The sequence below is a fragment of the Peromyscus eremicus genome, chromosome 5 (genome assembly GCF_949786415.1).
Source record: "Peromyscus eremicus chromosome 5, PerEre_H2_v1, whole genome shotgun sequence".
Lineage (NCBI taxonomy): Eukaryota > Metazoa > Chordata > Mammalia > Rodentia > Cricetidae > Peromyscus > Peromyscus eremicus.
Window position 1 is genome coordinate 124719224 of NC_081420.1, and position 26218 is coordinate 124745441.

At 55.5% G+C, this 26218-nt stretch overlaps 2 protein-coding genes across 2 annotated transcripts; one reads left to right on the forward strand and one right to left on the reverse strand.

The window, feature by feature from the left end:
- The first annotated feature begins 603 nt into the window (after positions 1–603).
- Positions 604–7171, forward strand: Podnl1 (podocan like 1). Its single transcript, XM_059263090.1, has 10 exons — positions 604–627; positions 760–1176; positions 1974–2067; positions 2352–2416; positions 2542–2651; positions 3428–3584; positions 3843–3958; positions 5167–5824; positions 6561–6709; positions 6784–7171. Exons 1-10 carry the CDS (start codon positions 604–606, stop codon positions 6914–6916), a joined length of 1923 nt encoding a protein of 640 aa, XP_059119073.1. The 3' UTR covers positions 6917–7171.
- Positions 7172–7451: 280 nt separating this feature from the next.
- Cc2d1a (coiled-coil and C2 domain containing 1A) lies at positions 7452–26155 on the reverse strand. The gene is made up of 29 exons (XM_059264393.1): positions 25872–26155; positions 24513–24648; positions 22604–22716; positions 22447–22512; positions 22068–22202; positions 21750–21972; positions 18970–19088; positions 18710–18782; positions 16123–16194; positions 15903–16033; positions 15760–15832; positions 14753–14886; positions 13683–13788; positions 13424–13596; positions 11961–12083; positions 11821–11879; positions 11631–11747; positions 10741–10814; positions 10612–10670; positions 10456–10507; positions 9879–9978; positions 9703–9793; positions 9450–9587; positions 9296–9360; positions 8564–8627; positions 8350–8476; positions 8085–8161; positions 7956–8003; positions 7452–7886 (listed from the first exon to the last, which is right to left on the reverse strand). The coding sequence occupies exons 1-29, from the start codon at positions 25929–25931 to the stop codon at positions 7866–7868; spliced, it is 2829 nt and encodes a 942-aa protein (XP_059120376.1). The 5' UTR covers positions 25932–26155; the 3' UTR covers positions 7452–7865.
- Between the last annotated feature and the right edge of the window lie 63 nt (positions 26156–26218).

The following is a 26218-nucleotide window of genomic DNA, read 5'->3' on the forward strand; positions in this document are numbered from 1 at the left end:
GGCGCACGCCTTTAATCCCAGCACTCGGGAGGCAGAGCCAGGCGGATCTCTGTGAGTTCCAGACCAGCTTGGTCTACAGAGCGAGTTCTAGGACAGGCTCCAAAGCTACACAGAGAAACCCTGTCTCAAAAAAACCAAAACCAAAAACCAAAACAAAACAAAAACCAAAAAGGGATGCTGAGGCCCAGAGCCCAGGTTCAAACAGGCTGACCAGCCCCTAGCCACTAGCCTCTGCTTCCTTTACGTTAATTTCCTTCCAAGAGCCATGACTGTTTGGGGAATGGGCTGTGGCTGCCAGCCAGACATGAGAAGGAAAGGCCAAGCCTCCCTTGAGTCTTCCTGGCTGGCTTCATCTCCTTGGGGACTCTCTAATGCCTCCCCCATCCACTGGCACCCCTATTCCTGCCTGTGGTCAGCCCAAATACCAGATAGGGTGACTCTTAGCCTTTCCTCAAACATTCCTCGTCACTGTGGCTCAGTTTCGGCTGGCTGAGGTTATGAAAATAGAGCTGGGGTGGTTGGAGCAGGCAGGGATCTGTAGGACGGGCTAGATGAGCCTTGCCACCCTATCCAGCCCTCTGCCTGCCCTCTTCAGGGAGGGGGATGGTCATCCTCCCAGGCCCTGTGGTATAGCTCTGTAGCTGTGTGTGTGTGTATGTGTGTGCGCGCGCGCGCGTGTGTGTGTGTGTGTGTGTGTGTGTGTGTGTGTGTGTGTGTGTGGTGTCCTATGCCGAGAGATGGAGGGTAGCATAGTCACAGGGGACATTGGAGGAAGTGAATGCTGGACCGGAGCTTGAGAAGAGACACCACGGGACTGATTATGGTAAGGTAGGCAGGGAGGGTCTGGGGTGGGTCTGCCCACCCCTACTGGGCTCTGCCCACTGTCTAGGTGGCCAAGCCTACTCTTCAGGGGGAACCCCTGACCAGGCTGACCTGTTGACCCTTGCTTTACCCCAGAGGTCTCAAGAGCTGCTGCTGCTCCTGATGCTGAGGTGGACAGCAGCACACATGGAGGACCTTGCTTTCCCACACTTGGGTGACAGCTCACAGCCCCTGCTGAGGGCCTGTCCTTGGCCCTGTTCCTGTCCACAAGATGACACAGTGGACTGTGCTGGCCTGGGCCTGAGGGTATTCCCGGACAATGTCACCAGGGCTGCCAGGCACCTTTCCTTGCAGGTGAGGGCCGGGGTCCATGGGGGAGGTCCACACAGCAGAGCTGAACCTGCCCTTGCTCTGGGCCTGCTAAGCCAGGCCAAGGCCAGAGGTAGAAGCACTGTGTGTTGGGAGAGCTGAGTTTGGGGTGAGCATCTTAGGAGTAAAGTGATTTTTTTTTTTTTTTTTTGGTTTTTCGAGACAGGGTTTCTCTGTGTAGCTTTGCGCCTCTCCTGGAACTCACTTGGTAGCCCAGGCTGGCCTCAAACTCACAGAGATCCGCCTGCCTCTGCCTCCCGAGTGCTGGGATTAAAGGCGTCGTGTGCCACCACCGCCCGGCAGGAGTAAAGTGATTTTGATCAAAACACTGAGTTCTGGGGCAATCGCTGTGATGTTGGAGGTCATGGGAGTACTTTGGGAAGACTTGGGGCAAAAGGGTGTTGGTAAGGATTCTGAGGCAGGAGGATGAAGACAACTTTGACTTCATCCTTCACTGCACAGTGAAGCCCTGTGTGGAAAAAAAAAAATGGCCAGGGAAGTGTCAGAGACCAGTTTCAAAATTAGCAGCCTGTGGGGCTTGGGAGCCCAGGGTGATGGAGTTGATTGTGGGTGACATGCCTCACAAGTCTCAAGGTTGTGTGGGGTCCAGGAATGGGGTGTGCTCTTTTCTCCTCCTCCTCTAATTTTTGGAGACATTAGGGATGAACCCAGGGCCTGTGGATGCTAAGCAAGTGCTGCTCTGCACGGGGCCACACTTCTAGGTTACAAGCTGAGGAGCAAGAGACAGGCATTGGTGTGAATGTCTTTACTCCACTCGGCAGAACAACCAGCTGCAAGAGCTCCCCTACAACGAGTTGTCTCGCCTCAGTGGCTTGCGCACCCTGGACCTGCACAACAACCTCATCTCCTCAGAGGGTGAGGACCTCGAGCTTGGAGCAACCAGGTCCCAACCCCTCTCCACATCCGCTGTTTGCCAATTGTGGCCAGCTCTTTCGGGGGTTTCCACAAATGCTGAGCACGGTGGAATTTCAAGGGTTGGGGGAGGGTGCTGGCTGTGGCTTTTGAGTAAGGACAGGATGTGTAGGGGGTGGGGGTGGGCACAAGCCTGGGAACTTATGCTAGTCCCTAGCCTTGGGAGCAGGCCTGCTGGAAATGCTGGTCCGCTCAGCTCATCTGTTGCCCACCGCGTTCCCACCCAGGCCTGCCTGATGAGGCCTTTGAGTCCCTCACCCAGCTAGAGCACTTCTACGTGGCCCACAACAAGGTGAGCCTGTGTGTAGCCCTGAGAGGGTGCATCCTGGCTGGGGTCACCCAGGATGCAGGACCTGGGTGTGGGAGCTGGGGGGGCAGGAAACCGGGCACCTGGACCAGATGCCGTTGCTGTTGCAGCTCTCCGTTGCACCCCAGTTCCTGCCACGCTCCCTGCGTGTCGCCGATCTGGCTGCCAATGAAGTGGCGGAAATCTTTCCTCTCACCTTTGGGGAGAAGCCTGAACTCCGGTAGCCTTAGCCCTGGCCCCGCCCCCATCCTTTGATGCCCGGAGAAAGAGGCCTGCCCTGGGAAGCATGCACATGGCTTTGCATAGGAAGACGCAGAGGGCAGCCCTGTTTTGGAGGGTCTGAGGCATGGCTCCGTACTGGGGGTGGGGGAGTCAGAGAAGGCTGGGTTCTGTTCTGGGGACCCCGGGGCATGGCTTTGTGCTTGGGAGGGGGGGGTGTCAGGGAGGACTCAGATCAGTTTGGGAGGGTCTGGGGCACTCAGCTCAGTTTGTGGAGTAGGTCCCTAAACTTGGGGTCAGAGGAACTTCAGCTTTGTGTAGGGAGTTTTGGGTTATGGCCCTGAAGTCGGGGGAACTTGAGTGATAAGATAGGGTCCCATACACTGTATCAAAAGTCTAGACTAAGCTGGGCGGTAGTGACACACGCCTTTAATCTCAGCACTTGGGAGGCAGAGGCAGGTGAATCTCAGTGAGTTCAAGACCAGCCTGGTTTTCAAAGTGAGTTCCAGGACAGCTAGAGCTATGCAGAGAAATCCTGTCTTGAAAAAAAAAAAAACAAAAAAACAAAACAAACAGACAACTCTAGACTAGGACAAATACCATCTACTTCCACACACACACACACACACACACACACACACACACACTTGCACACTCACCCAGTCTCTCACTCTCAAACAGAAGCTGTGGACCACCTGAGCTGGAGTTGAGGGGTAACACCTGGGGAGGGTGGTGTGCACATGCATAGGCTGGTCGCCGCAGCCTTGCCCTTCTCAGGTCTGTGTACCTCCACAACAACCGACTGAGCAACACTGGTTTGCCACCTGACACCTTCCATGGTTCGGAGGCCATCACCACCCTAAGTCTCTCCAGCAATCGGCTCAGCTACCTACCCCCCAGCCTGCCAGCCTCCCTGGAGCGGCTTTACCTGCAGGTACCCTGCCGACCACACACATGCCTGGGTCCAGGGCTCTTAACAGCAGCCTGTGGGATTTCCCCACCTGCTCCTTTTCCATCATTTCAACTGCTCCCCAGAATTCCAGATTTAGAACAATCACTTAGGAAAAAAACCAAACACTCCACCGCCTGGCACAGCAAGACAGGCTCTGAACACTTTACTCACGAGCCTTCTGTGGTTGCCGTGGCAGTGTGTGCCAGGGCCTCTATCTCATTCGCTCTCTTCTTCCTCCAGAACAATCTCATCTCCAAGGTGCCCAGAGGAGCCCTGAGCCGGCAGACTCAGCTCCGTGAACTGTACCTGCAGCATAATCTGTTGGCAGACAGTGCCCTGGATGCAACCACCTTCAGGTAGGTACACAGCAGCTCTGTGCTAACAGTAGCCCCTCCTTTGCAGGACTCCTAACCCAGGACTTCATTTAGTGAGTACCTGTGCACACAGCTGTCCTGCCGGGCATAAAAGGTATTACTCTATGCTGTGGTGCTTGGCAGGTGTCCTCGTCTCCAGCTACTCACTCTTGAGGTTCTATTACCCAATAGCTGTGGTGTGTGTGTGTGTGTGTGTGTGTGTGTGTGTGTGTGTGTGTGTTGGGAAGATGGAATCCAGGTTCTTGCATATGCTAGGAAACAAAACAAGTCCACCACCTAGCCACCTCCGGCCCCACAACCCCTAGGATTCTAGACAGGTAGACAGGAGCTCTGAGCTGCACCTTAGCTTTTATTTATTTATCTGTTATTTATTGGACAGGGTCTCTCTGTGTAGCCATGGTTGTCCTGGAACTTGTTATATAGCCCACGCTGGCCTCCAACTCATTTAGCTCTGCCTTCCTCTGCCTCTTGATTGCTGGGACTAGGGATGTATGCCACAATGCCCAGCTTAATTTATTTGTTTTTATGCATATGGGTGTTTTGTCTGCATGGATGTCTGTGCATTGTATGTGGTGTGTGTGCAATGCTTGAAGAGCTGTAAGAATGGTGGATCTCCTGGGACTGGAGTTAAGACAGTTGGGAGCCACCATGTAGTGCTGGGATCTGAACCCTGGTCCTCTGGAGGAATAGCCAGTGCTCTTAACTGCTGAGCCATCTCTCCAGTCCAGCCCCAGAAAGAGTTTGGCTGAACGTAGTCCAGGCTGGCATGGAACTTGCAATCCTCTTAGCTCAGCTCGTGAGTGCTGGGATATACACCCATAACTATTCTGGGCTGCCATATGCTTCTCTATAGCATACCAACCCACCTTTGGTGCTCCATCACTCTCAACTTAAAATCTCCAGTTTAAAGGAGTCCTGAAACGATTTCCTTTCCTTTCTGCTAAGATCTATAGTAGGGTCCCCCTCCTTCCTTTTTTTTTTTTTTTTTTTTTTTTTGAGACAGAGTCTCCCATTCTCAGTGTTACAGCTCTGGCTGTTCTGGAACTTACTTTGTCGACCAGGCTGGCCTTCCACTCATAAAGATCCACTTGTCTGTCTCCTAAGTGCTGGGATTAAAGGCATGAGCCAACAACTCCCGGCTGAGGTCCCTTTCTTGAAGTGACCATGCCATCATCCCTCTCTCCCATCAGCAAACTGAGCAGCCTTGAGTACTTGGACCTGTCCCACAACCAGCTGGCCACAGTGCCTGAGGGTCTCCCTGGAACCCTGACCATACTGCACCTGGGTCGCAACTGCATCCGGCAGGTGGAAGCGGTGAGGCTGCACAGAGCGAAGGGCCTGCGCTACCTGCTGCTGCAGCACAATGAGCTGGGGGCCTCGGCGCTGCCCGCGGGGACGCTGAGGCCTCTGCGGGCCCTGCACACGCTGCACCTCTACGGCAACAGGCTGGAGCGCGTGCCCCCAGCATTGCCGCGCCACCTGAAGGCCCTGGTGATGCCTCACAACCGCGTGGCCGTGCTAGGTGCGCGGGATCTGGTTTCCGCGCGAGCCCTAGCCGAGCTCAACCTGGCCTACAACCGCCTGACTAGCGCGCGCGTGCATCCCGGCGCCTTCCGCCGCCTGCGCGCCCTGCGCAGCTTGGACCTGGCCGGCAACCAGCTGAGCCGGCTGCCGGAGGGCCTGCCCGCCAGTCTGTGCTCCTTGAGACTGCAACGTAACCAATTGCGGGCCCTGGAGCCGGAGCCGCTGGCCGGCCTGAATAAACTGCGGGAGCTGAGCCTGGCGCACAACCGGCTCCGCGTGGGCGACATCGGGCCTGGCACCTGGCACGAGTTGCAGGCACTGCAGGTCAGGGGTTAACTACAGTGTACTTATCTCCATCCCACCGCTGGCCCAGCTACTCCCCAGCTCTGTGCCCCGGCATGCCACAGAGCCCCATGTGGGCAGCCTGGGATGGCGAAAACAGACCCTGTTTGGGTTGTTGCTGGTGTGTCCCCACCTCCTGGGGGGAGACGACTTCTGAGCACGCCTCCATTCTGCCCAGCAGCTGTGCTCTGGCAACCCAGCTGGGCACAAGATAGGGCCCCTATCCCTTTCTGACCCCAAACATCCTAGTTAGAGCCAAAGGCCATCTAGGCAATCCCAGAAAACAAGTGTGAGAGAAGGTGAGGCGCATGGCCAGGTGTGGGGACTGCACCCCGCTGCACAGCACCCCGCTGCACAGCACAGGGGAGGCTCAAGTAGGAGTTGGATTTGAAACCAGCTGAGGCTACTGAAAGACGACAGGAAGGGGAGGCGGGAGAGGGAGTGGAGGAAGAGAAAGGAAGGAAAGAAAAAACAGGGTGTGAGTGAGGGAGACCAGCATCTTCACATCCTTGTGTCTTGCTGAATCAGGTAGGTGGAGACCACATCTACCTGTACCTCTCATGATAAGATAGAAATAGATCAGGCTCAGCAGATCTCTATGGAGTGAAGGAAGCCTCGCTGGGCATGGGAGAGGCAGAGGACCAGTGGGGAGAGGGCTGGAAGCTCTTTGGATGTGAGGCCCAGGCCTTGAGCCCACCACAATCTGTGTGCCTGTCAGGTGCTGGATCTGAGCCACAATGAGCTGTCCTTTGTGCCCCCTGACCTGCCTGAGGCCCTGGAGGAGCTGCACCTGCAGGCTAACCGTATCAGCCACGTGGGCCCAGAGGCCTTCCTCAGCACACCCCACCTTCGTGCTCTCTTTCTGAGGTGAGGGCAGGGGAGTCCGGATGGGGACAGTAGCTCCTCGGCCACTGCCCTGACATCCCTGCCTCTCCGCACAGGGCCAACAGGCTTCGTGTGACAAGCATCTCGGCCGAGGCCTTCCTGGGGCTTGCACACCTACGTGTGGTAGACACCGCAGAAAACCCGGAACAGGTCCTGGTCCGGCTGCCACCCAAGGGCCGGGGGCCCTGAGCCCTGAGGGCTAGCCACGTAGCCCTGGCCTGAGTGCTGATGGATGGTGGGCAAAGAAAGTTCTAGTTGGGCCTTGGAGACTTGGCCTGTTTGTCAGAGCTGGCCAAAGCACCAGGAGTGGGTGTCCACAATAGGTGGGGGTTGGGGGTGCTAAAGCAGGAAGTGTGATGACTTAACATTCTGGGGTGTGGACTGCACCTCCCACCAGTTGGTGATGGGGAAAATAAACTGGACCCCTTTCCATGTTCATACAGATATGGACTCAGTACCGTCTGGGACCCATCTCTTCCCTACACCTCAGGGGAATATCTTTTCCATCCCTGAGACCAAGCGGGGAGACAAGGCTCCAGGATTTGAAGTCAGACAGTTTGGTCCCATGGCCAGTGACTGATGTGGATGACCTGAGACAGACACGTGGGTCATTAACCACAAAAGGCCCAAGCCACGGGCTCACCCAGGCCTTTCCAGGGAACTGGGCTGGGTGGGGAGGCCCAGGCCAGCCACTGAGTGGGCTATATCAAGGAAAAGACAGAGCTGAGGCGGGCATGGCCTTGGCTGTTTATTCTGTGTTGACCCTGGTGGGGGTGGGGGTGGGGCAGCTGTGTCAGCACAGCCCCTGGAGAACCCGCTGAGCTGGACAGCCTTAGTGGCATCTTTGGAGAGGGCTGTGGGGTTAAGACTGGGGAGGGGCAGAAGTAAAGTGCTTGCAGGGCCCTCTGGGCTTGTGTCCCAGCCACCCTCCTTGCTCCAGATGCTCCTGGATGTGCAAACAGGACTCTCCAAGGCCCAACCAGCCAGACTGGGGTGAGGGTGCTGTCCCGATGTCCCTGGGGCCGGGGGCCTGGACAGGGCGAGTCCAGAATGTCCACTGATTGTCTGCTTGTCTGCTCGGTGGCCCTGGAGCTCTGCCTGGCATTGTGCCGTGGGGCCTGTAGTCCAGGGATGGGCCTCACCTGCGGAGTCGCTGCAGCTAGGGGAGGCACAGGGGGTCAGGGGACCATCACCACATGTGCCCCGCCCCCCACCCATGGCCACTCACCTCATTCTCCACCAGATTCCGCCGGTACAATGCCTCCTTCGCAGCCTCCTAGGGGAAGGGGTGATTGGCTGACAGTCCAAGATGACCCTGTCCCTAAACCTCAGGACCCACCACACGGGTCCAGCTTACCCTGCTTCCGTCATAGCCCAGGCGCCGGGCGGCCTCTGTATAGAAATGCAGCTGGCGCTCCAGATGGGTTGCGTACTCTTGAGAAGTGGCAGTGAGGGTCAGGGTCAGGTAGCTGCTTCTCCCCACTTTTGTCTCTGTCCCATTCCACGGGAATTCTCAGTTCCCTACCCCTGCACACACCTCTCTCCTGTCAGGCGGCCTCTAGCTCCTTTTACAGTCCCTCCTTCCCCAGCCCCACCCCTCCCCAGCCCCACTCCTGCCCTACCCCTGCGGATGCCAGGGCCCCCCTGCTCCAGCTGTGCCCTCTGCCACTGGCTACGTTGAACTACGTCCTGGTACTGCTGGGCCACTTCTGGGGGCACAGGCCGGCGTGCCTGCCTCAAGGCCAGGATCTAGAAGGTGGGGGCGGGGGGGCTGTGAGCCGATCTGAAGCCCGCTGCTAGGCCCGCCCCACTGAGCCCAGCAGGACTGGCACCCACCTTCCTTTCTAGCCGCTCTTGGTCAAAGGCCAGCACACTGAGGCTATGCAGGGGCCGGGCTGATCTGCAGGGAAGAGAGGACGCTGAGGGCTCAGGAGGAAGTGGGGGGGGGGGTCCAAAGGAGTCAGTGGGCAGAGCCACAGGGGCGAGGAGATCTCAGAAGGGCCTCAAGAAGTCCAGAGACCAGGGAAAAGTGGATCTGATACTGGAGGTTCTGGGGCATGTCTGCCATTCCAGCACTCAGGAAGGTGAGGCAGGGGGATCATGAATGAGTTTGAGACCTTCTTGAGGGAGAGAGACAAAGATAGAGACAGAGACAGAAGAAAAGTAGCCACGTCCATGAACTGAGAGGAGGGACAGAGTGAAGAAAGAGGAGGCTGAGGATGTTGACAGTGGACAGATATCAAAAGGTCAAGCAGATGCTGGGCGGTGGTGGTGCACCCTTTTAATCCCAGCACTCGGGAGGCAGAGGCAGGCAGATCTCTGAGTTCAAGGCTAGCCTGGTTCCAGGAAAGGCGCAAAGCTACACAGAGAAACCCCATCTCGAAAAACAAAAACAAAACACAAAACAAAACAAAGGGTCAAGCAGAGGCTTTTGAACTGAATTCCCTAAGAGAAGGTTTCAAGAATGGCTCTGGAGTCAGATAGGATATGGTGTGATGTGCCATGGAAACCACACAAGGAACTGAGACGAGAGAGGAGTCGCTTCAGTGTGACCTAGCCCAGACTCACCTGTTGTTCCCTGGTTCCCTCCAAGAGGCAGCTATGGGAGGCACCTTTGCTTTGGGCCCAGTGACCTGTTTTGGTACGGAGAGCCAGTCCAATGAGTACTGAGCCCCTGACCCCAGCCCTACTCCCAGGGGTGGCTGATAGGCAGGGGACTCACTGTGGGCACAGCTGCTGGGAGGTGATCAATGACCAGCCACCTCTCCGTTGTAGTCTCCAACTGCTGGGCCATCAATGGCTCCCGGATCCGGACCATCACTTCAAGCCGCCCCCCAGTGGGCCGGCGACCATCCAAAACCTAGTAGGAATAAGAAGGGGTGCTGTGGGTAAGAGCAGCAGTCTCAAACAGAGCCCTCAGGAATGCCAGGGGTGACGCTGGTGACGCAGTCTGCAAGCACCCACCACCGCCTTACCTCCAGGATCTCATGAACTTCGCAAGCTGTCTCCAACATATCCAGCTTCAGCTGGGCTGTGCCCAGTACCCTGTCAGTCTTGAATAGGCCCCTGTGTGTAGGAAGGTGTAGGGAGCGGTAACGGTAGGCAGGCTACTCCTCAGCCCTGGAGCCCAGAACCTGTGACCCTGACTCACCCCTTGTGGACCACTTCAAACTTGATACCCTTGGTTTGGATGGCCCTTCGGAAGCCACGGTGGCCACGGTTGATGCAGAGTTTGAACTGCTCCTTGAATTCTATGCAGGGAAGGAGGGAAGAATGAGAAGAGGCTGGCTGGGGGTGTGTGTGCACTGGCCTGTGTGTATTGCGCGCGCGCGCACACACACGTGTATGGTTCATGTGGTGGTCAAAGCACCACCCCAGGTGTCAGCCTTCAGCCCGCCTTGTTTGAGACGATGTTGCTCTCATTTGTGCACCCCAACCTAACTGCCCACAAGCTCTCTTGTCCTCACCACCGCAGGAGTGTGGGGCTGCAGAGGTGTGTTACTGTGCCGCCTTATGTCAGACCTGGAGATTCGAATTTACACACTTCTGCTTGCACTGCGCTGCTTTACCTACTGAACCGTCCTCCCTCAGTCCTTGTCTTTCTTTTTTTTCCGAGGGTGCTGGGGATGGAAGCCCAGGACTTGTGCATGCTGGGGCACACCTCTGAGCTACAATCCCACCCTGGCCCTAGTTTAAGGTCTTCTTTTGCAGGAGGCAAGGGGACTCACCAGGGGAGTCTGTATTTTTGATCACACTGGTCTTGTCTTTCTGAGCTTCTTCCTGTATCAGGGAAGGAGGAGGCAGCAATGATCAGGCCCAGGCTAGACCTGGACTTTCTGCTTGCCCTGCTTCCTGGTCCCCACCTACTTGGAGGTTGCACCTACCACATTGGGATAAGGGAAGTCAAACCGGACAAAGGCATCCAGGTCACTGGGGGACAGCCCTGTAGGTAAACAAGGGTCAGACCTAGGGAGAGAGACCAGCCCACCCCTGCCTCTGGGGCACCCCCTCACCTGTGGGTGTGGGCAAGTTGATTCCCTTCACGATAAACAGAAGCATGTCGTTGTTGCTCAAGTCCGGAAAGATCCTTTCAGTAGGCAGGGAAACAGAGGCAGGCACCTCAGCCCCAACCTGCAGCTCTTTTCCCTCAGTGGGGCGGGGAACCCTCCAGATGGCGGGAATGCCACTCCTGGGTTCAGGCCGCAGAGTTAGGCCTGACTTCTGGGCTCTGTTCAGTGCTCACGTACTTATTTGGTACCTACTTCTATTTATGTTTGTGTAATTTATTGTGTGTGTACACTCACGTGCGTGCATGCAGGTGTGCCATGGCATACATGTGAAGAGAGTTCTTTTGAGAGTTCCTTTCTTTGAGCTCAGGTTGTCAGGCTTGGCAGTAGGTCCCTCTAGCTGCTGACCTACCTCATTGGCCCTCATTTCCTGGCAGCATCTCAGCTGTGCCCTTTATATTGCTGGAGTCCTACTAATTGCCACCCAGGACTCCAGCTGCTGGAGGATCCTTCCCTTTTGAAACAAAGTCCCATGTAGCACAGGCTGGCCTAAAACTCACCTATATATAGCCAAGGCTGGCCTTGAATTTCTGATCCTCCCGCCTCCACCTCCTGAGGGCTGGGATCACAGGCATGTATATCTGATAGATGAGGTCCTGGATCCCAGGATCTCACGAGTGCTGGGTAAGCATTCTACCAACTGAGCTATACATCCAGCCTCTTCCTTCCATTTAATAATTACTTTCTGAGTGTCTGCCAAGTGTCAGCTAGGGCCCTAGCCAACGCAGCACTTCATGCCCACCCCAGAGCCTTTGCATGCCTGTGTGCCCAGAGTCGAGTCCCGCAATAGTGTAGCTCCCTCCCCAGAAACACCCCAGCGGGGGCTTTGGGCCTACTTGATGACACTGAAGGTCCTTTGCTCAAAGCGGGCAGCAGGTGTGGGGAGACTGCGGGCAAAGGCTTGCTTTAGGGTGTCCATGCTCCGCTTACAGTCTTCTGCCAGCTTCTCAAACCTGCAGGGAAGGTATTGCTTGGGGCCCTGGCCAGCTGGGCTGCCAGTGCAGCTACTGGCGAGGGGGCACTTACTTGATCGTTTCAGTAACGTTGCCCAGGTGGGTGAACTGTGTGGCGTGGTTCAGACACATCTGCAGGGGAAGACTGAGTGTGGGTGGACGGCCAGGAGGAACAGTACCGGGGACGGGGACAGGTCACAGATGGAAACTCACTTCATGTTGCTGTCTCAGGAGTTTGGTAAGCTCCCCATAGCGCCGCACAGCCTCCTGAGACAGTCCTGGGCCAGGCCGTTGCACCAGTACAAAATCGTCCTTGTTGACAGGAGCGGGTGGCACCTGTGGAGGATGAGGCTGGTAGGCAAGGGCCTCCTGGCCCACTAGGAGCAGCTCGTCAGAGGCTTTGACATCTTCCTGCCCCTTACTCTATCTCAGTGTCTCAGGTCTCCCCTTAGTTCCTACACTGTCTGACATAATAAAGCCATCCTTTGGGCATCCAAGTCCCTGTCTGTGCAGCCCTGTACATGTGCAGGCCTGCTCTGTGGCTGGGAACTAGGGATGCAGCAGTGAATAGAGACAGCCAAGCACTCTAGCACACGCCGGTGATCTCAACACATAAGAGACTGTGGCCTAAGAATTGAAAGTCTGAGGACAGCATGTGATACACAGTGAGTTCAAGGCCTGCCTGTATATAGTACAGAGGCCCTATCTTTAAAAAAAAAAATCAGAACTAAAACTATAAGAAGAGGGAGTTAGCCCAACAAGTCTCTACCTGGGGAGTATTCCAGGGAGAGAAGAGCATGTGCAAAGACCCTGAGGCTGGGGTGCAACCGGCTGGTGTCTGAGACAGAGGTTGGAAGTGAAGGCGTGAGGCAGATCAGTCAAGACCAGGCCACAGGGAAGCTTTACATCTACCTGTGTGTCACTGTAGTCTCCCTCATTAGATGTGTGCCCCACAGGGTGCGGATATTTGTCTATTTTGCTCAACATTAGGTTCCCAGAACCCAGTGTGTGCTCCGTACAGATTTTCTGTCATGAATGCTGCTGTCTATCATACAAGGGATCCTGGGATCCTGCTTGATTTTCAGGTGGGAATCAGTCTTCAGGTCTCCAAAGACAAAAACAGTGCTCTGAGTGAACAGTCCTACCCAGCGTGGCAGAACCTGTTAACAGTCTCACAGAGATTAGAGTCTCTTCCCTAGTAATGACACACAATAGTGCTCCTAGCAAGAAACTGCAAGCCTTAGAATCCTTTGCAGCTAGGTACGGCCACATGGCTAGCTCTGGCCAATGGGAGATAAGCAAAAAGGCCTGGGTTCTGGAGGCAGCAGGGGTGTGCTGCTGTAGAGAAAGGGAGGTCAGGGCGTCCCCAGTGCCTGCAATGACTGCTGTCCTTTTCACTCTACCCTTCCCATGGGGAGGAGTCAATGGGTCAGGGATCCATTTGGATCATGTGGACTAGGACAAGACCCTAGGAAATGAAAAGCAAAAACATGGGAAGGGCCTGGGCTCCTCAGGCACCTGTTATAGAGCCCAGTCTGTCCTAAGTGTGACATGCAAGAAACAACTGTCTCCTTTCAACTTCTGTCTTCCAGGGCCTATGTCATGGCAGCTTAAAGATGACCAGTACATTCTGGGTCCCATGGCTGCTGGCAGCGTGCACAGTAGAGAGGCCTCACCTTGGCGATGTCCACAGGCAGCCCATTGCGAGAGGCCTCCAGCATGGGCTCCAGCCCTTTGGCCTGGCGCAGGTGCATCTTGGCGCCCTCGACATCGTTCTTTTGCTTGCTGCGCAGTGCGGCCTGCAGGAGCTGCTTCTTGCGGCCCTCCAGGAAGGCCAGCTGCTGCTGGGCTGTAGGTGAGAGGCCTCAGTGGGGCTGCCCAGCCCAGTGGGGTCAGGTTGGCCTGAGTAGCCAGGGCAGAGGGGGAACCACTTACCCCTGGTGGATGTGCCCTTGGGGGCTGCTTTGCCTGCTGGTCCCGATGAGGGCGCCCTGGAGGGCGAGGACTTCAGCTGGGTTGTAGGGGCAGCAGGAGTGTTTTGCTGCAGAGAAATAGAGGTCAGGATGTTCCCACTGCCAGCAATTACTCATTCTCAAGTGTCAGAACCCAAAACCAAGGACCTATCTCTGTGTCCTCAACAAACTCATTATGCAGCTGAAGCTGGCTTTGAACTCCCCTCCAGGCTGAGATCACAGGTATGAGCCAGTGTGCCTGGTTCATCCTCAGCATTGACACATCTATGGTCCTGTGTCTACCTACTCTGCAACAGTTCATCCCAGGGAGGCTACTCTGTGCCCATTTTGCAGATGAAAGGACTAAGGCTCAGGGAGCAAAACGGCTTGCCCACAGCCCACAGCCCACAGCCCACAGCCCAGGCGGCCTCTGTCCTTGTCTCACCCTGTCGCGTCCGCCTCGACCAGCAAGGACGACGCGACGCCAGGCTCTTCTCTAAGCAGTTTATTCAGGAACCTTGAACAATCTTCTGACCCCGGGAAAGCCATCTTCTTTTCTCTCTCTCTCTCTCTCTCTCTCTCTGTCTCTCTCTCTCTCTCTGTCTCTCTCTCTCTCTCTCTCTCTCTCTGTCTCTCTCTCTCTCTCTCTGTCTCTCTCTCTCTCTCTCTGTCTCTCTCTCTCTCTCTCTGTCTCTCTCTCTCTGTCTCTCTTTCTCTCTGTCTCTCTTTCTCTCTCTGTCTCTCTTTCTCTCTCTCTCCCTCTCTCTCTCTCTCAGTCACCCCCACAGTCACTCTCACAGGAAAGTCAGCCCCCGCCCTTTATAGCCACTGGGCAGTCAACCCCGTGGTGCCACGTGGACAATGCCGATAGGGTCAGACATACACAAGCAAGCCAGATTAGGTCCAGGTGTGCAGAAGCAAGCCAGATCCTAGCCTTAGCCAAATAAGGAGCACCTGCCATCGGGAAGGCGGAAGCCAGACGCTGCGCCATCTTTGAGGCACGGCCGTGCACGGCTCTCTACATCACCCCACCTCAGCCCTGACCCCCTGTACCTTTTCAGGAGCTTCATCCTCTTCCTCCTCTGAGCCTTCATCGTGGTTAGCAAGCTTCATGGCAGTTTCCAGGACCCCCACCAGACTCTGCTGGGTAGACTCTGCATTCTCCAAGCCCTGAATTGGGGGGAAGCCTGGCGGCAGAGTGACCTGGTCAATGCCTTCCCATTGTTGTGAGGGTGACATCAATCTCTCCTCCTCCTCCTAAGGAATTCCAAGCCTTTCTTTTTGTTAGTTTTCTGTTTCTGAAACAGCCTCACTATGTAGCTCAGGTTCGCCTTGAACTTGCAATCCTCCTGCCTCAACCTCCCAAGTACTGGCATTACAGGTATGTGCCATGCCAGTCTTACTGTTTTCTGCATACCAAAGATGGAACCTGGGGCTTTGTGCAGGCCAGGTAAGTGTCCTAGCACTGCTCTGAACCCTCCAGCCCACCCTGAGCCAGACAGATCTGAGTGGAGGAGCTGTGGGGTCCTCTAAGTACCGACCCCTCCTCCCACGGTACTGGCTTCTCCTGCTGGCGCTCCAGGGCCTGCACAGATTCTAACAGACTCTGTCAGGTGGGCCTCAGCTGGGAAGGGGCTCCCAGATGTGGAAGGTAGCTGTTTCCACAGAAGACAGGTAGGCAGCTGAGAACTTAAGAGGTTTCTACTCTGCTGAGGAAGATTTTGGGAAGTCAAAGCCTGAAGGCTTGGCAGGAGTGAATGGAATGAAGCAGGGAGGAGGGAGACCGTTGGAAGACAGAACAGGCTCCAGACAACCTCCTCATTTTGAGAACTTTCCAGTTTCCCTGATAGAAACATTTCTGTCATGACTCACTTCACTCTGGCTGAGAGGCTTGCAAAGTTCCCGAACACACAGCATGGCTGTAGGAGACATCCCGTAAGCAGGAACAGACCAGCAAAGGCCCAGCACAGAGGGAGTGGGATGGTGGGGCCCTTCCTTGGGACAGACCTTACCTGGGGGGTAACATACTTGGGGTGGGCCTACCTAGAGGTGTAGCCCACCTGGGGGTACTGGCAGCTCCGTCACATCCACAGCTCGGCCTGCCTTATGGGCTCGAATGGCGTCTTGGTATTGCTGCAAGGCACAGAGGTGTTAGGGGGACCTGAGAGAGGTCCTGGGGGCATTCGTCTGGTCCCCTACACACCTTGACAATGCGCTCGTGCATGCGTGCCTTCCGCTGGTCACCCTTGGCCTTGGCCTGGGCTGCAGCCACATGGTACCGCTCCATTCGCTGCTCCAGCGCCTCCAGGAGGCTCCTTGGGGGTTGGGGAACCTCTGGCCACAAGAGGTGGGAAGGAGGTTAAGGGTGGAGGGAATTGGGCACTGGTCCAGTGTGCCCACCTCTAGGGATCTTAGCAGCCTACCTGGCCTGATGGGTGCTGAGGCGGGGGTCAAAGGTTGTGCTGCTGGCAGAGGGGGCTCTGGAGACAGCTGGTCTGGAGACAGAGAGGCCCAGCCCAGTGAGGGGCTTGCTTGGTGATCTTGGAGAGCACCAAGATGAATAGTTGGAATAGGAGGGGGGTTGGGATAGGGTCCTCACCAGGTGTGGGAGGTTTGGGATAGGGTCCTCACCAGGTGGGGGTATGGGATAGGGTCCTCACCAGGTGTGGGGAGGTTTGGGATAGGGTCCTCACCAGGTGGGGGGGGTTGGGATAGGGTCCTCACCAGGTGGGGGGGTGGGATAGGGTCCTCACCAGGTGGGGGGGTTGGGATAGGGTCCTCACCAGGTGTGGGGGGTTTGGGACAGGGTCCTCACCAGGTGGGGGTATGGGACAGGGTCCTCACCAGGTGGGGGGTGGGATAGGGTCCTCACCAGGTGGGGGTATGGGACAGGGTCCTCACCAGGTGGGGGTATGGGACAGGGTCCTCACCAGGTGGGGGTATGGGACAGGGTCCTCACCAGGTGGGGGGGTTGGGATAGGGTCCTCACCAGGTGTGGGGGGGTTGGGATAGGGTCCTCACCAGGTGGGGGTATGGGACAGGGTCCTCACCAGGTGGGGGGGTTGGGATAGGGTCCTCACCAGGTGGGGGGGTTGGGATAGGGTCCTCACCAGGTGTGGGGGGGTTGGGATAGGGTCCTCACCAGGTGTGGGGGGGTTTGGGATAGGGTCCTCACCAGGTGTGGGGGGGTTTGGGACAGGGTCCTCACCAGGTGTGGGGGGGTTGGGATAGGGTCCTCACCAGGTGGGAGGTTTGGGATAGGGTCCTCACCAGGTGGGGGGGTTGGGATAGGGTCCTCACCAGGTGGGAGGTTTGGGATAGGGTCCTCACCAGGTGGGGGGGTTGGGATAGGGTCCTCACCAGGTGTGGGGGGGTTGGGATAGGGTCCTCACCAGGTGTGGGGGTTGGGATAGGGTCCTCACCAGGTGTGGGGGGGTTGGGATAGGGTCCTCACCAGGTGTGGGGAGGTTGGGATAGGGTCCTCACCAGGTGTGGGGGGTTTGGGACAGGGTCCTCACCAGGTGGGGGGTTTGGGACAGGGTCCTCACCAGGTGGGGGGGTGGGATAGGGTCCTCACCAGGTGTGGGGGGGTTGGGATAGGGTCCTCACCAGGTGTGGGGGGGTTGGGATAGGGTCCTCACCAGGTGTGGGAGGTTTGGGATAGGGTCCTCACCAGGTGGGGGGGTTGGGATAGGGTCCTCACCAGGTGGGGGGTTTGGGATAGGGTCCTCACCAGGTGTGGGGAGGTTGGGATAGGGTCCTCACCAGGTGTGGGGGGGTTGGGACAGGGTCCTCACCAGGTGTGGGGGGGTTGGGACAGGGTCCTCACCAGGTGGGGGGGTGGGATAGGGTCGTCACCAGGTGTGGGGGGGTTGGGATAGGGTCCTCACCAGGTGTGGGGGGGTTGGGATAGGGTCCTCACCAGGTGGGGGGGTTGGGATAGGGTCCTCACCAGGTGGGGGGGTTGGGATAGGGTCCTCACCAGGTGTGGGGGGGTTGGGATAGGGTCCTCACCAGGTGGGGGGGTTGGGATAGGGTCCTCACCAGGTGGGGGGGTTGGGATAGGGTCCTCACCAGGTGGGGGGGTTGGGATAGGGTCCTCACCAGGTGTGGGGGGGTTGGGATAGGGTCCTCACCAGGTGGGGGGGTTGGGATAGGGTCCTCACCAGGTGTGGGGGGGTTGGGATAGGGTCCTCACCAGGTGTGGGAGGTTTGGGATAGGGTCCTCACCAGGTGGGGGGGTTGGGATAGGGTCCTCACCAGGTGTGGGAGGTTTGGGATAGGGTCCTCACCAGGTGGGGGGGTTGGGATAGGGTCCTCACCAGGTGTGGGAGGTTTGGGATAGGGTCCTCACCAGGTGGGGGGGTTGGGATAGGGTCCTCACCAGGTGTGGGGGGGTTGGGATAGGGTCCTCACCAGGTGTGGGGGGGTTGGGATAGGGTCCTCACCAGGTGTGGGAGGTTTGGGATAGGGTCCTCACCAGGTGGGGGGGTTGGGATAGGGTCCTCACCAGGTGTGGGGGGGTTGGGATAGGGTCCTCACCAGGTGGGGGGGTTGGGATAGGGTCCTCACCAGGTGTGGGAGGTTTGGGATAGGGTCCTCACCAGGTGGGGGGGTTGGGATAGGGTCCTCACCAGGTGTGGGAGGTTTGGGATAGGGTCCTCACCAGGTGGGGGGGTTGGGATAGGGTCCTCACCAGGTGTGGGGGGGTTGGGATAGGGTCCTCACCAGGTGTGGGGGGGTTGGGATAGGGTCCTCACCAGGTGTGGGAGGTTTGGGATAGGGTCCTCACCAGGTGTGGGGTTTGGGATAGGGTCCTCACCAGGTGTGGGGAGGTTGGGATAGGGTCCTCACCAGGTGTGGGGGGGTTGGGATAGGGTCCTCATCAGGTGGGGGGTTTGGGATAGGGTCCTCACCAGGTGGGGGGGTTTGGGATAGGGTCCTCACCAGGTGTGGGGAGGTTTGGGATAGGGTCCTCACCAGGTGGGGGGTTTGGGATAGGGTCCTCACCAGGTGGAGGGGGCAGGCGGGAAAGGTCCACAAGTTCCCCACGGCTCAAGGCCTCCAAGACAGGGTCAAAACTCTGGGAGAAAGAATGAGATGAGTGGGTAGGGGGGATGTTCCATACCCTGCCCAGTGGCAGAGGATTGCCCCCTCCCTGGGGCCACCCAATCCATGCTCTACCAATACTGAGTAGAGGAACCGGCGGGAGGGAGGCCTGCACTGCCCCGGCTCCTCCACCAGCAGGCCCCGTGTGGGCTGAAACACACCTTGGCCACTCTCAGGTGTCTGGTGGCCGCAGCAGTGTCGCCCTGATGCTTGGCATGGAGGGCAGCCAGTTTGTACTCATGCTGGAGGCTCTGCAACTGGGCCAGGGGGGTGCAGGGACCTAGGAAGAGGAACGCAGAAGCCCAGGCCAAGCTCACCACACAAACTGTCTATCTGATTCTTACAAGTTTTGAACCCATTTCATAGATGGAAACCTGAGCGTCAGAGAGGGCATGCTCTCTGCCAAGACCACTCAGCTTTCAGGCGGCATGAGGCACAATCAACCCTAGGCCTGGAGGTTCTGAGCAGTAGAGTTTCTCTCCTCAGAATTCTTTAAATCCTGCTGTACACCCTTTAACTTATCAAAGTTCTTTTTTTTTTTTTAACTTTTTAAAACTTATTTCATATGCATTGGTGCTTTGCCATGGCTGTCGGGTGCAGTTACAGACAGTTGTGAGCTGCCATGTGGGTGCTGGGAACTGAACCCAGATCCTCTGAAAGAGCAGTCAGTGCTCTTAACCGCTGAGCTATCTCCTCAGCTCCCCCAGATTGCTTCTTAAACTTTAAAAGTAGCCAAGGCTGCCACTACAGTACCTTAAAACTGAGCATTTGCCGGGCAGCAGTGGCGCATGCCTTTAATCCCAGCACTCAGGAGGCAGAGCCAGGCGGATCTCTGTGAGTTTGAGGCCAGCCTGGGCTACAGAGTGAGTTCCATGACAGGCACCAAAACTACACAGAGAAACCCTGTCTCGAAAAACCAAAAAAGCAAAAAAAATCCAAAAATCCTATGAGCATTATAGAGAGCTAACTGTACGCCTTTCCCCGCTATGTGGCATCTGGGTCTCGGGGTCGACGGTGGAATGGGGGCCTGGCACATGCTGGGTACCTGCACAGCCACCAAACTACACTGATGGCTGCAACACCAGGCTTCCTGACCAGGAGACGCAGCAGGCAAAGACATCTGCATCACCTGGTGGCCTCGGTTTGATTCCTGGAACCTACACAGTAGGAGGTGAGAACTGACTCCCATGGGTTATCCTCGGACCTTTGCAACATTCCACGGCACAGACAACCCCCACCCCCAATTAAAAATGTAAAATTAAAAGTGATTGGAAACTCAACAACATTCACTTTAACGAACACTTTTGGATTCATTTGTTTTACGTGTGTGAGTGCTTTGCCTGTGGGTATGTATGTGCCCACAGGTGTGCCCACAGGTGTGCCTGGTGCCCCTGGGAGGCCAGGGAGGGCGTCAGTTCCTTTGAAACTGGAGTTACAGACAGTTGTGAGCTACTATGTGGGAGTTGGGAATCAAACCTGGGTCCTCTTCAAGATCAACAAATGCTCTTAACTGCTGATCCATCTCTCCAGGCCCCCTACTTCTTCCTTTGAGTGTGAGACAAGGTCTTATTATATAGCCCTGGCTGGCCTAGGCTGGCTATACAGACCAGGCTGGTTTTGAACTCAAAGTGATCTGCCTTCCAAACACCAGGATTAAAGGCCTACCTCTTATTTTGTAAATTATAGTTAAATACAGAAAACTTACTTAAAATTGTTTTTCCTTCTCTTTTAAATATTTTCTTTTTTATTTGGGGGGGGGTAAGGTGGTACACACCTTTAATCTTAGTGCTCAGGAGGCAGAGGCAGGAGGATCTCTGTGAGTTCACAGTCAGCCAGGTCTACACAGTGACTTCCAGGACAGTCAGGGCTACACAGTGAGACCCTGACTCTATTGTGCACGTGGTGGTCAGGTGACAGTTTTGAACACCCGGCTCCCCTCTCCCACCTTTGCTGGGTCTCAGCCTTCACCCACTTCACTGGTCTCCTCCTTTCCTCTTTCTGAGGACGGTCTTTCTATGTAGCATAGGCTAACCTCCAAGTTGTGATCCTCCTGTATCAGGCCTCCTTAGTGCTGGTTCACATATGTGTGCCAACACGCCTGACTCATTGTAACCATGCTTTTGTGTATGTATTGTTTTATGTGTGGACATGTGTGCCTGTAGAGGTCAGAGGCCAACACCGAGTCTTCCTCAATTCTCTCTGAGACAGTCACTCAACTGAACTTGGAGCTCACTGACTGGCTAGATGGGCTGGCCAGCAGCAAGCCCTAAGGATCCTCCTGTCTGGGTCCTCCTGCTGGGATTCAGGTACACACAACCATGCCCAGCTTTCTGCACAGGTACTGAGATCTGAACTCAAGTCCTCATGCGTATATGGCAGGAACTTTACCTGCTGAGAGCCATCTCCCTATCTATTAACCGCCTCCGGCCCCACCCCCATTTTTTTGAGACAGGGTTTCTCTGTGTAACAGCCCTGGCTGGCCTGGCCAGGCTGACCTGGAACTCAGCTGTCTGCCTCCCGAGTGCTGGGATTAAAGGAGTGTGCCACTACTCCTGGCTCTATTAAGCACTTTTAAGTGTATAGTTTCATGGCATTACACACATCCACAAAATAGTGCAACCCCCTCACCATCTCTGTGACATATTTCCCCAAACTAAAACTCTGCCTCTACTGAACACTCACTCCTGCCTTCCCCCCAACATGCCACCTGCCATTCCACTTCCTGTGCTCATGGACCCGACAGCCCTGGGCCCTCCCGGGAAGGGATTAGGGTCTCTGTCTTTATAGCTTCTTCACTTAACATCATGTCCTCATGGCTCTTCCATGTTAGAACATGCTAAAAAAATAAAAACATTCCCTTTCATGGTGCACAGCCTACGTTCTGAAGTCTCTGAAGAGCCCACACAGACCCTGTATCACCCTGGCCCTTCCCACCATTTACTTGGAGGCAGCTGGGGCTTGGCAGAGGTTTGTGTGATGGTAGATGGGGTCTCCAAGGTGACACTGGACTCTGGAGCTGGCAGGTTCACAGGAGACAGGTGGGGAGTAGCATGGGTGTGGCTGTGCCCGGCCGCTGGTACCTTCCCCAGTGTGACAAGTGGTGGGATGTCGGCTTCATTGATGATGTTGCCCTTCCTGGAAGAGGCCAGCAGGTTTTCCAGGGTCTGAAACAGGATGTGAGTATGAGTCTGAGAGTAAGTCGGAGCTTAGTGCTTCTGGGTCCAGGTAGGGTGCCAGCGCCCCGCCCTGGCCTGCTCACCTTGAGCCCCCGGTCATAGCGTCGCATCTTGGCACTGTCCCCAGCTTGCCTGGCGCTCTCCACTGCAGACTGGTAGAGGGCTAGCCTCTCCTGCAATATGGCCTCTACTCCTGGGTTGGAACCCGAAGGCTTTGGCTACAGGAGGATTGGGGATACAATCTGGGTGGTGACCCCACTTAGGCCACCCTGACCAACCCCTTATAACATGAACACATATTTCCCCTGGAACAATCTCCCCTATTCCCAATGATGGAGACGTCACAGTTCAGAGGTTCAGAGGTAGCATATCACCTGTGCCCAAGGTCACATGTAGAAGGGGTGAAAGGTGAGCCTTAAAACCCCAGGCTGCGTGTGTATGTGTGACTTAGGGGAGACATACCTGGGCCATAGGCATCAGGGGCTCCACAGCCTTCTGTTCCTCCCCAAGAACCTCGTTTAGCTCTGCCTGCAGGGATACATGGCCAGAGTAGGAGGTAGAGGCTGCTGGACAGGGCACTGAGATGATATACTGCCATATGTCCTGGCCCTGTGCTCACCAGCAGGTCCTCATCAGCCTCCACATCGTCCTCATCGGTCCCCTCCTCATCCTCATCCACGTCTCTCATGCAGAGCCGGGCCATCTTCTCAATGGCCTCCATTGGCAGGGGACCTGGGGGCAGGAAGAAGCTTCAGCTAGAGCAGTATGTTCCCAGAGCCCCAGGCACCCATCCCCACACTCAGAACAGCATAGCAAGCAACAGAAGAACAGATCCCCTTCCCCGACCGCTGTGCCGCATCACCATCCTGGAGCCCTTCTAGCCTCATGCCATCTGCCAACCCCAACCTCCAAGCACTCATTTCTTCCCTAGCCAGTCTCAGCTGTGTTGCCAGGCACCCTGAGTTCCAACCTCAGCTCTGGAACAGTCTCACTGTATGACGTTGAGCAAGATACTTCACCTCCCTGGGCCGCAGGAGAGCGGTAACTTAACAGTAGACTGTAGGACTAAAGGTGAATGAAATTCTTGGAGCAGCAAAGCCTCCAGCTGTCCCTGCCTCATCTACAGAGAGCAGCACCTGCCTCCCCAGGCTTGCACCCTGATACAGTCTGTGAATCCCCACTTTTGTGCTTGGGGATATAATTAAGTAAAATAAAGGCTACCATAAAGCTCATCACATAAGATGGACAGCCACAAGGTTGCTAGCAGGTCTCCTGTGTGGTAAATACAGCACAGGTACACTGGACAGGATGACACACATCTGGAGAGGGTAGCTGAGATGTTATCCTGGCATTCAGAGCATCATGTAATTTATTAACAATTCTGGAATTCCACCACTTAATTACCTCCACACTGGATGTGGGTAGGAGAAAACAAAACCGTGAATCAAGTGGGGACTGGATCGATGGCATGTTGTTGGCATGGTGCTTATGTTTAAGGAAACAGTATTCTCAAAAAAAAGTTAAAAGGCGGGCAGTGGTGGAGCACGCCTTTAATCCCAGCACTCGGGAGACAGAGGCAGTCGGATCTCTATGAGTTCAAGGCCAGGCTGGGCTACAGAGTGAGTTCCAGGACAGCCAGGGCTATTAACACAGAGAAACTCTGCCTCGAAAAACCAAAAAAAAAAAAAAAAAAAAAAAAAGGAACCAGTATTCTGTAGTGTGTAAGAGACTGATTTATTGAATACTGGGAAATACAACTAAGGTTGTACTTTACATTATCTAGTGTTTGTGTGTATGTGCACATCTGTGCTTCGGCACATGTGGAGAGGGACTGAACACGGGTGTCAGGCTGCAAGCCTCTTTACACACTGAGCCATCCTGCTGGCCCTCTGGTCATGGTTTTATTAACTAGTAACCCACAACCTTGTCTTCTGGGTGCTTCTATCTAAAGATTTACTGTATGTTGACTAGTGCACACTGCACTGGTGACCAGCAGACCTGTGGCTGCCACCTGAACACAGCCACGTGACACACACGTTACTTACCAAAGGCACAGGGTCACCACCTATGCCTCGAAACACCAAGCAGCACTCTGCTTAGGCCACTGCGAGCAGGGAAGTTACTCACACAAAGCAAGGGGCTGGGAAGACGGCTCGGTGGTTACAAGGGCAGAGGACCTGAGTTTGGTTCCCACAACCACTTCAGCTCTGGGAATCTGATACGCTCTTCCGGCTTTCATGTATGTCTGCACACATGTGACACACACAACACAGACATATACACACACACACACACACAAACACACACACACACAATTCTAAAAAAGGAAAGAAAATGGTGGCAGAAAACAGACTGGATGAGGCCCAGCTGTATTCACAACGGACCCTGTCACCTAGACCCTAGACTCCAGGAAGGTGGGGGTCTTTTGTCATCTCCCCCCCACCCCCACTTCCAACCCAGTGCCCGGCTCCAAGTACTGTCTACTGCAGAAGTTCCAAATATATTCTCAAGTATGTTGAGCATCTTACCTTTGCCTTTGAGTTTCTCCAGGGCCTGGGGCTGGTTCCCCACCAAAGCCAAGAACTCAGCCTCCAGTTCCTCATCATTTACCCCATCCTCAGGGATCATCAGGCCATCCGGGGAGAAATCAACCAGCAGACCGAGCTGTGGGAACAACCACGGTCTAGTTAGACCTTCCATATACCACTCAGCCAGAGGTAGCCAGAATGGATCCAGAGAGTCCCCATGGAAGGTAGGAACCAAATCTCTAAGAGTAAACTGTTTCCTGGGGATACTAGGAGGCTGAGACACACATAACATGCAACAGTGTCCTGTCCCTTTGACTGAGCCCTAACCCTAGCGTGTACAAAGCCCTGGGTTCCATCCCCAGCATGGCAAGGAAAAAAATTTAAAAATGTAAGCCCTGACAACAACATCTAAGTTGAAACTGGGTCTTCTCTGCAGACCTGCCCTGTTTTGGCTAATGACCAATAGAATATGATGATATTCATTTGCACACATGTGACACAAACACAGACACACACAACCACACACAATTCTAAAAAAGAAAGTTGTGGCAGAAAACAACATATGAGATACATGAAATTACCCTTTCTGTAGGTCCAAACTGGCCAAATACTAGCAATTATGCATAGTTCCACCTACTGGGAATAATAATTACATACTATGTCCTAGCATTTTCCATAAATAATCTTAATAAGTCTTTACAACTGTCCTGCCATTTAGGGACTCTTCCAGGCCTCCATTCCACAGGTGGGAAAACTGAGGCTCAGAGCTACAAATATATCTGTCAAACGTACCAAGGCCAGGATGGAACCCAGGTTAGACAGACTCAGACCTGAACACTGACCTTGGCCCTGGGCTCCCTGGTTCAAAGCTGGGACAAATCAAATTTCCACAGGCTTTGGACCTGGAGTATGGCGCTGGGCCACACAGTTCCTTGGGTTTTCCTGTACACCCCTGTACTGACATTTCTGTCTGGCCAGGCTGTTCATTCTTATGACCTTGGTTAGCTAGCTGTCTTGTCTACCTGAGCCTCGGTGTCCTCATCTATACAAATGGGAGTAAAGAGTGTGGCCTGGCCCAGCTGATTCAAAGGCTTGAAAAGCTGGTCTGATTGCTGCCTCTTCCCGGCTGGAACTGCTGCAGCAACAGGTGTTCCCCGTAACCAGGGTGGGGAGCCAGAAGCTGGATGGGTCAGGCCAGTAGGCCTTACAGCCAGGGGGCGGGGACTTGGGTTCACCTGGTGGCGCGGATCAGTCTTTTCTGGGGGTGGGGCACTCCCCGCGAATGTGAAGAAGGGTGGGGAGAGACCCTGAGGAAGGGTGGAAAGAGACCCCTAGGTGGGCAGAAGGGCGCACACTCACCTGGCGGGCGGTGACAGCGCCTCGGCCCGGAGGTGCCGGGGGTCCATTCCTCTTGTGCATCTTCCAGGGTCGAAGCCCGGACTACCAGCCCCGGCACCTTGGCCTTGCCCTGCCTCTTCCCCGAAGCCGGGTCTCTGATCTCGCTGTGCTCCTGAGCCCCGAGTGCCTCCTCCGTGCCCGGCCCCCGAGATTCTCGAGTTTTAGTCACCTTGCTTCCGCCTTGGCCTTCGGGAGCGCGGCTACGGGGTTCGCGGGATCTCTGTAACTAAACTACAATTCCCGGCAGCCAGTGCGCGAATGCGCATGCGTTTAACATGAGGTGGCGCGGAGAGAAGGCGGAGCGTGCG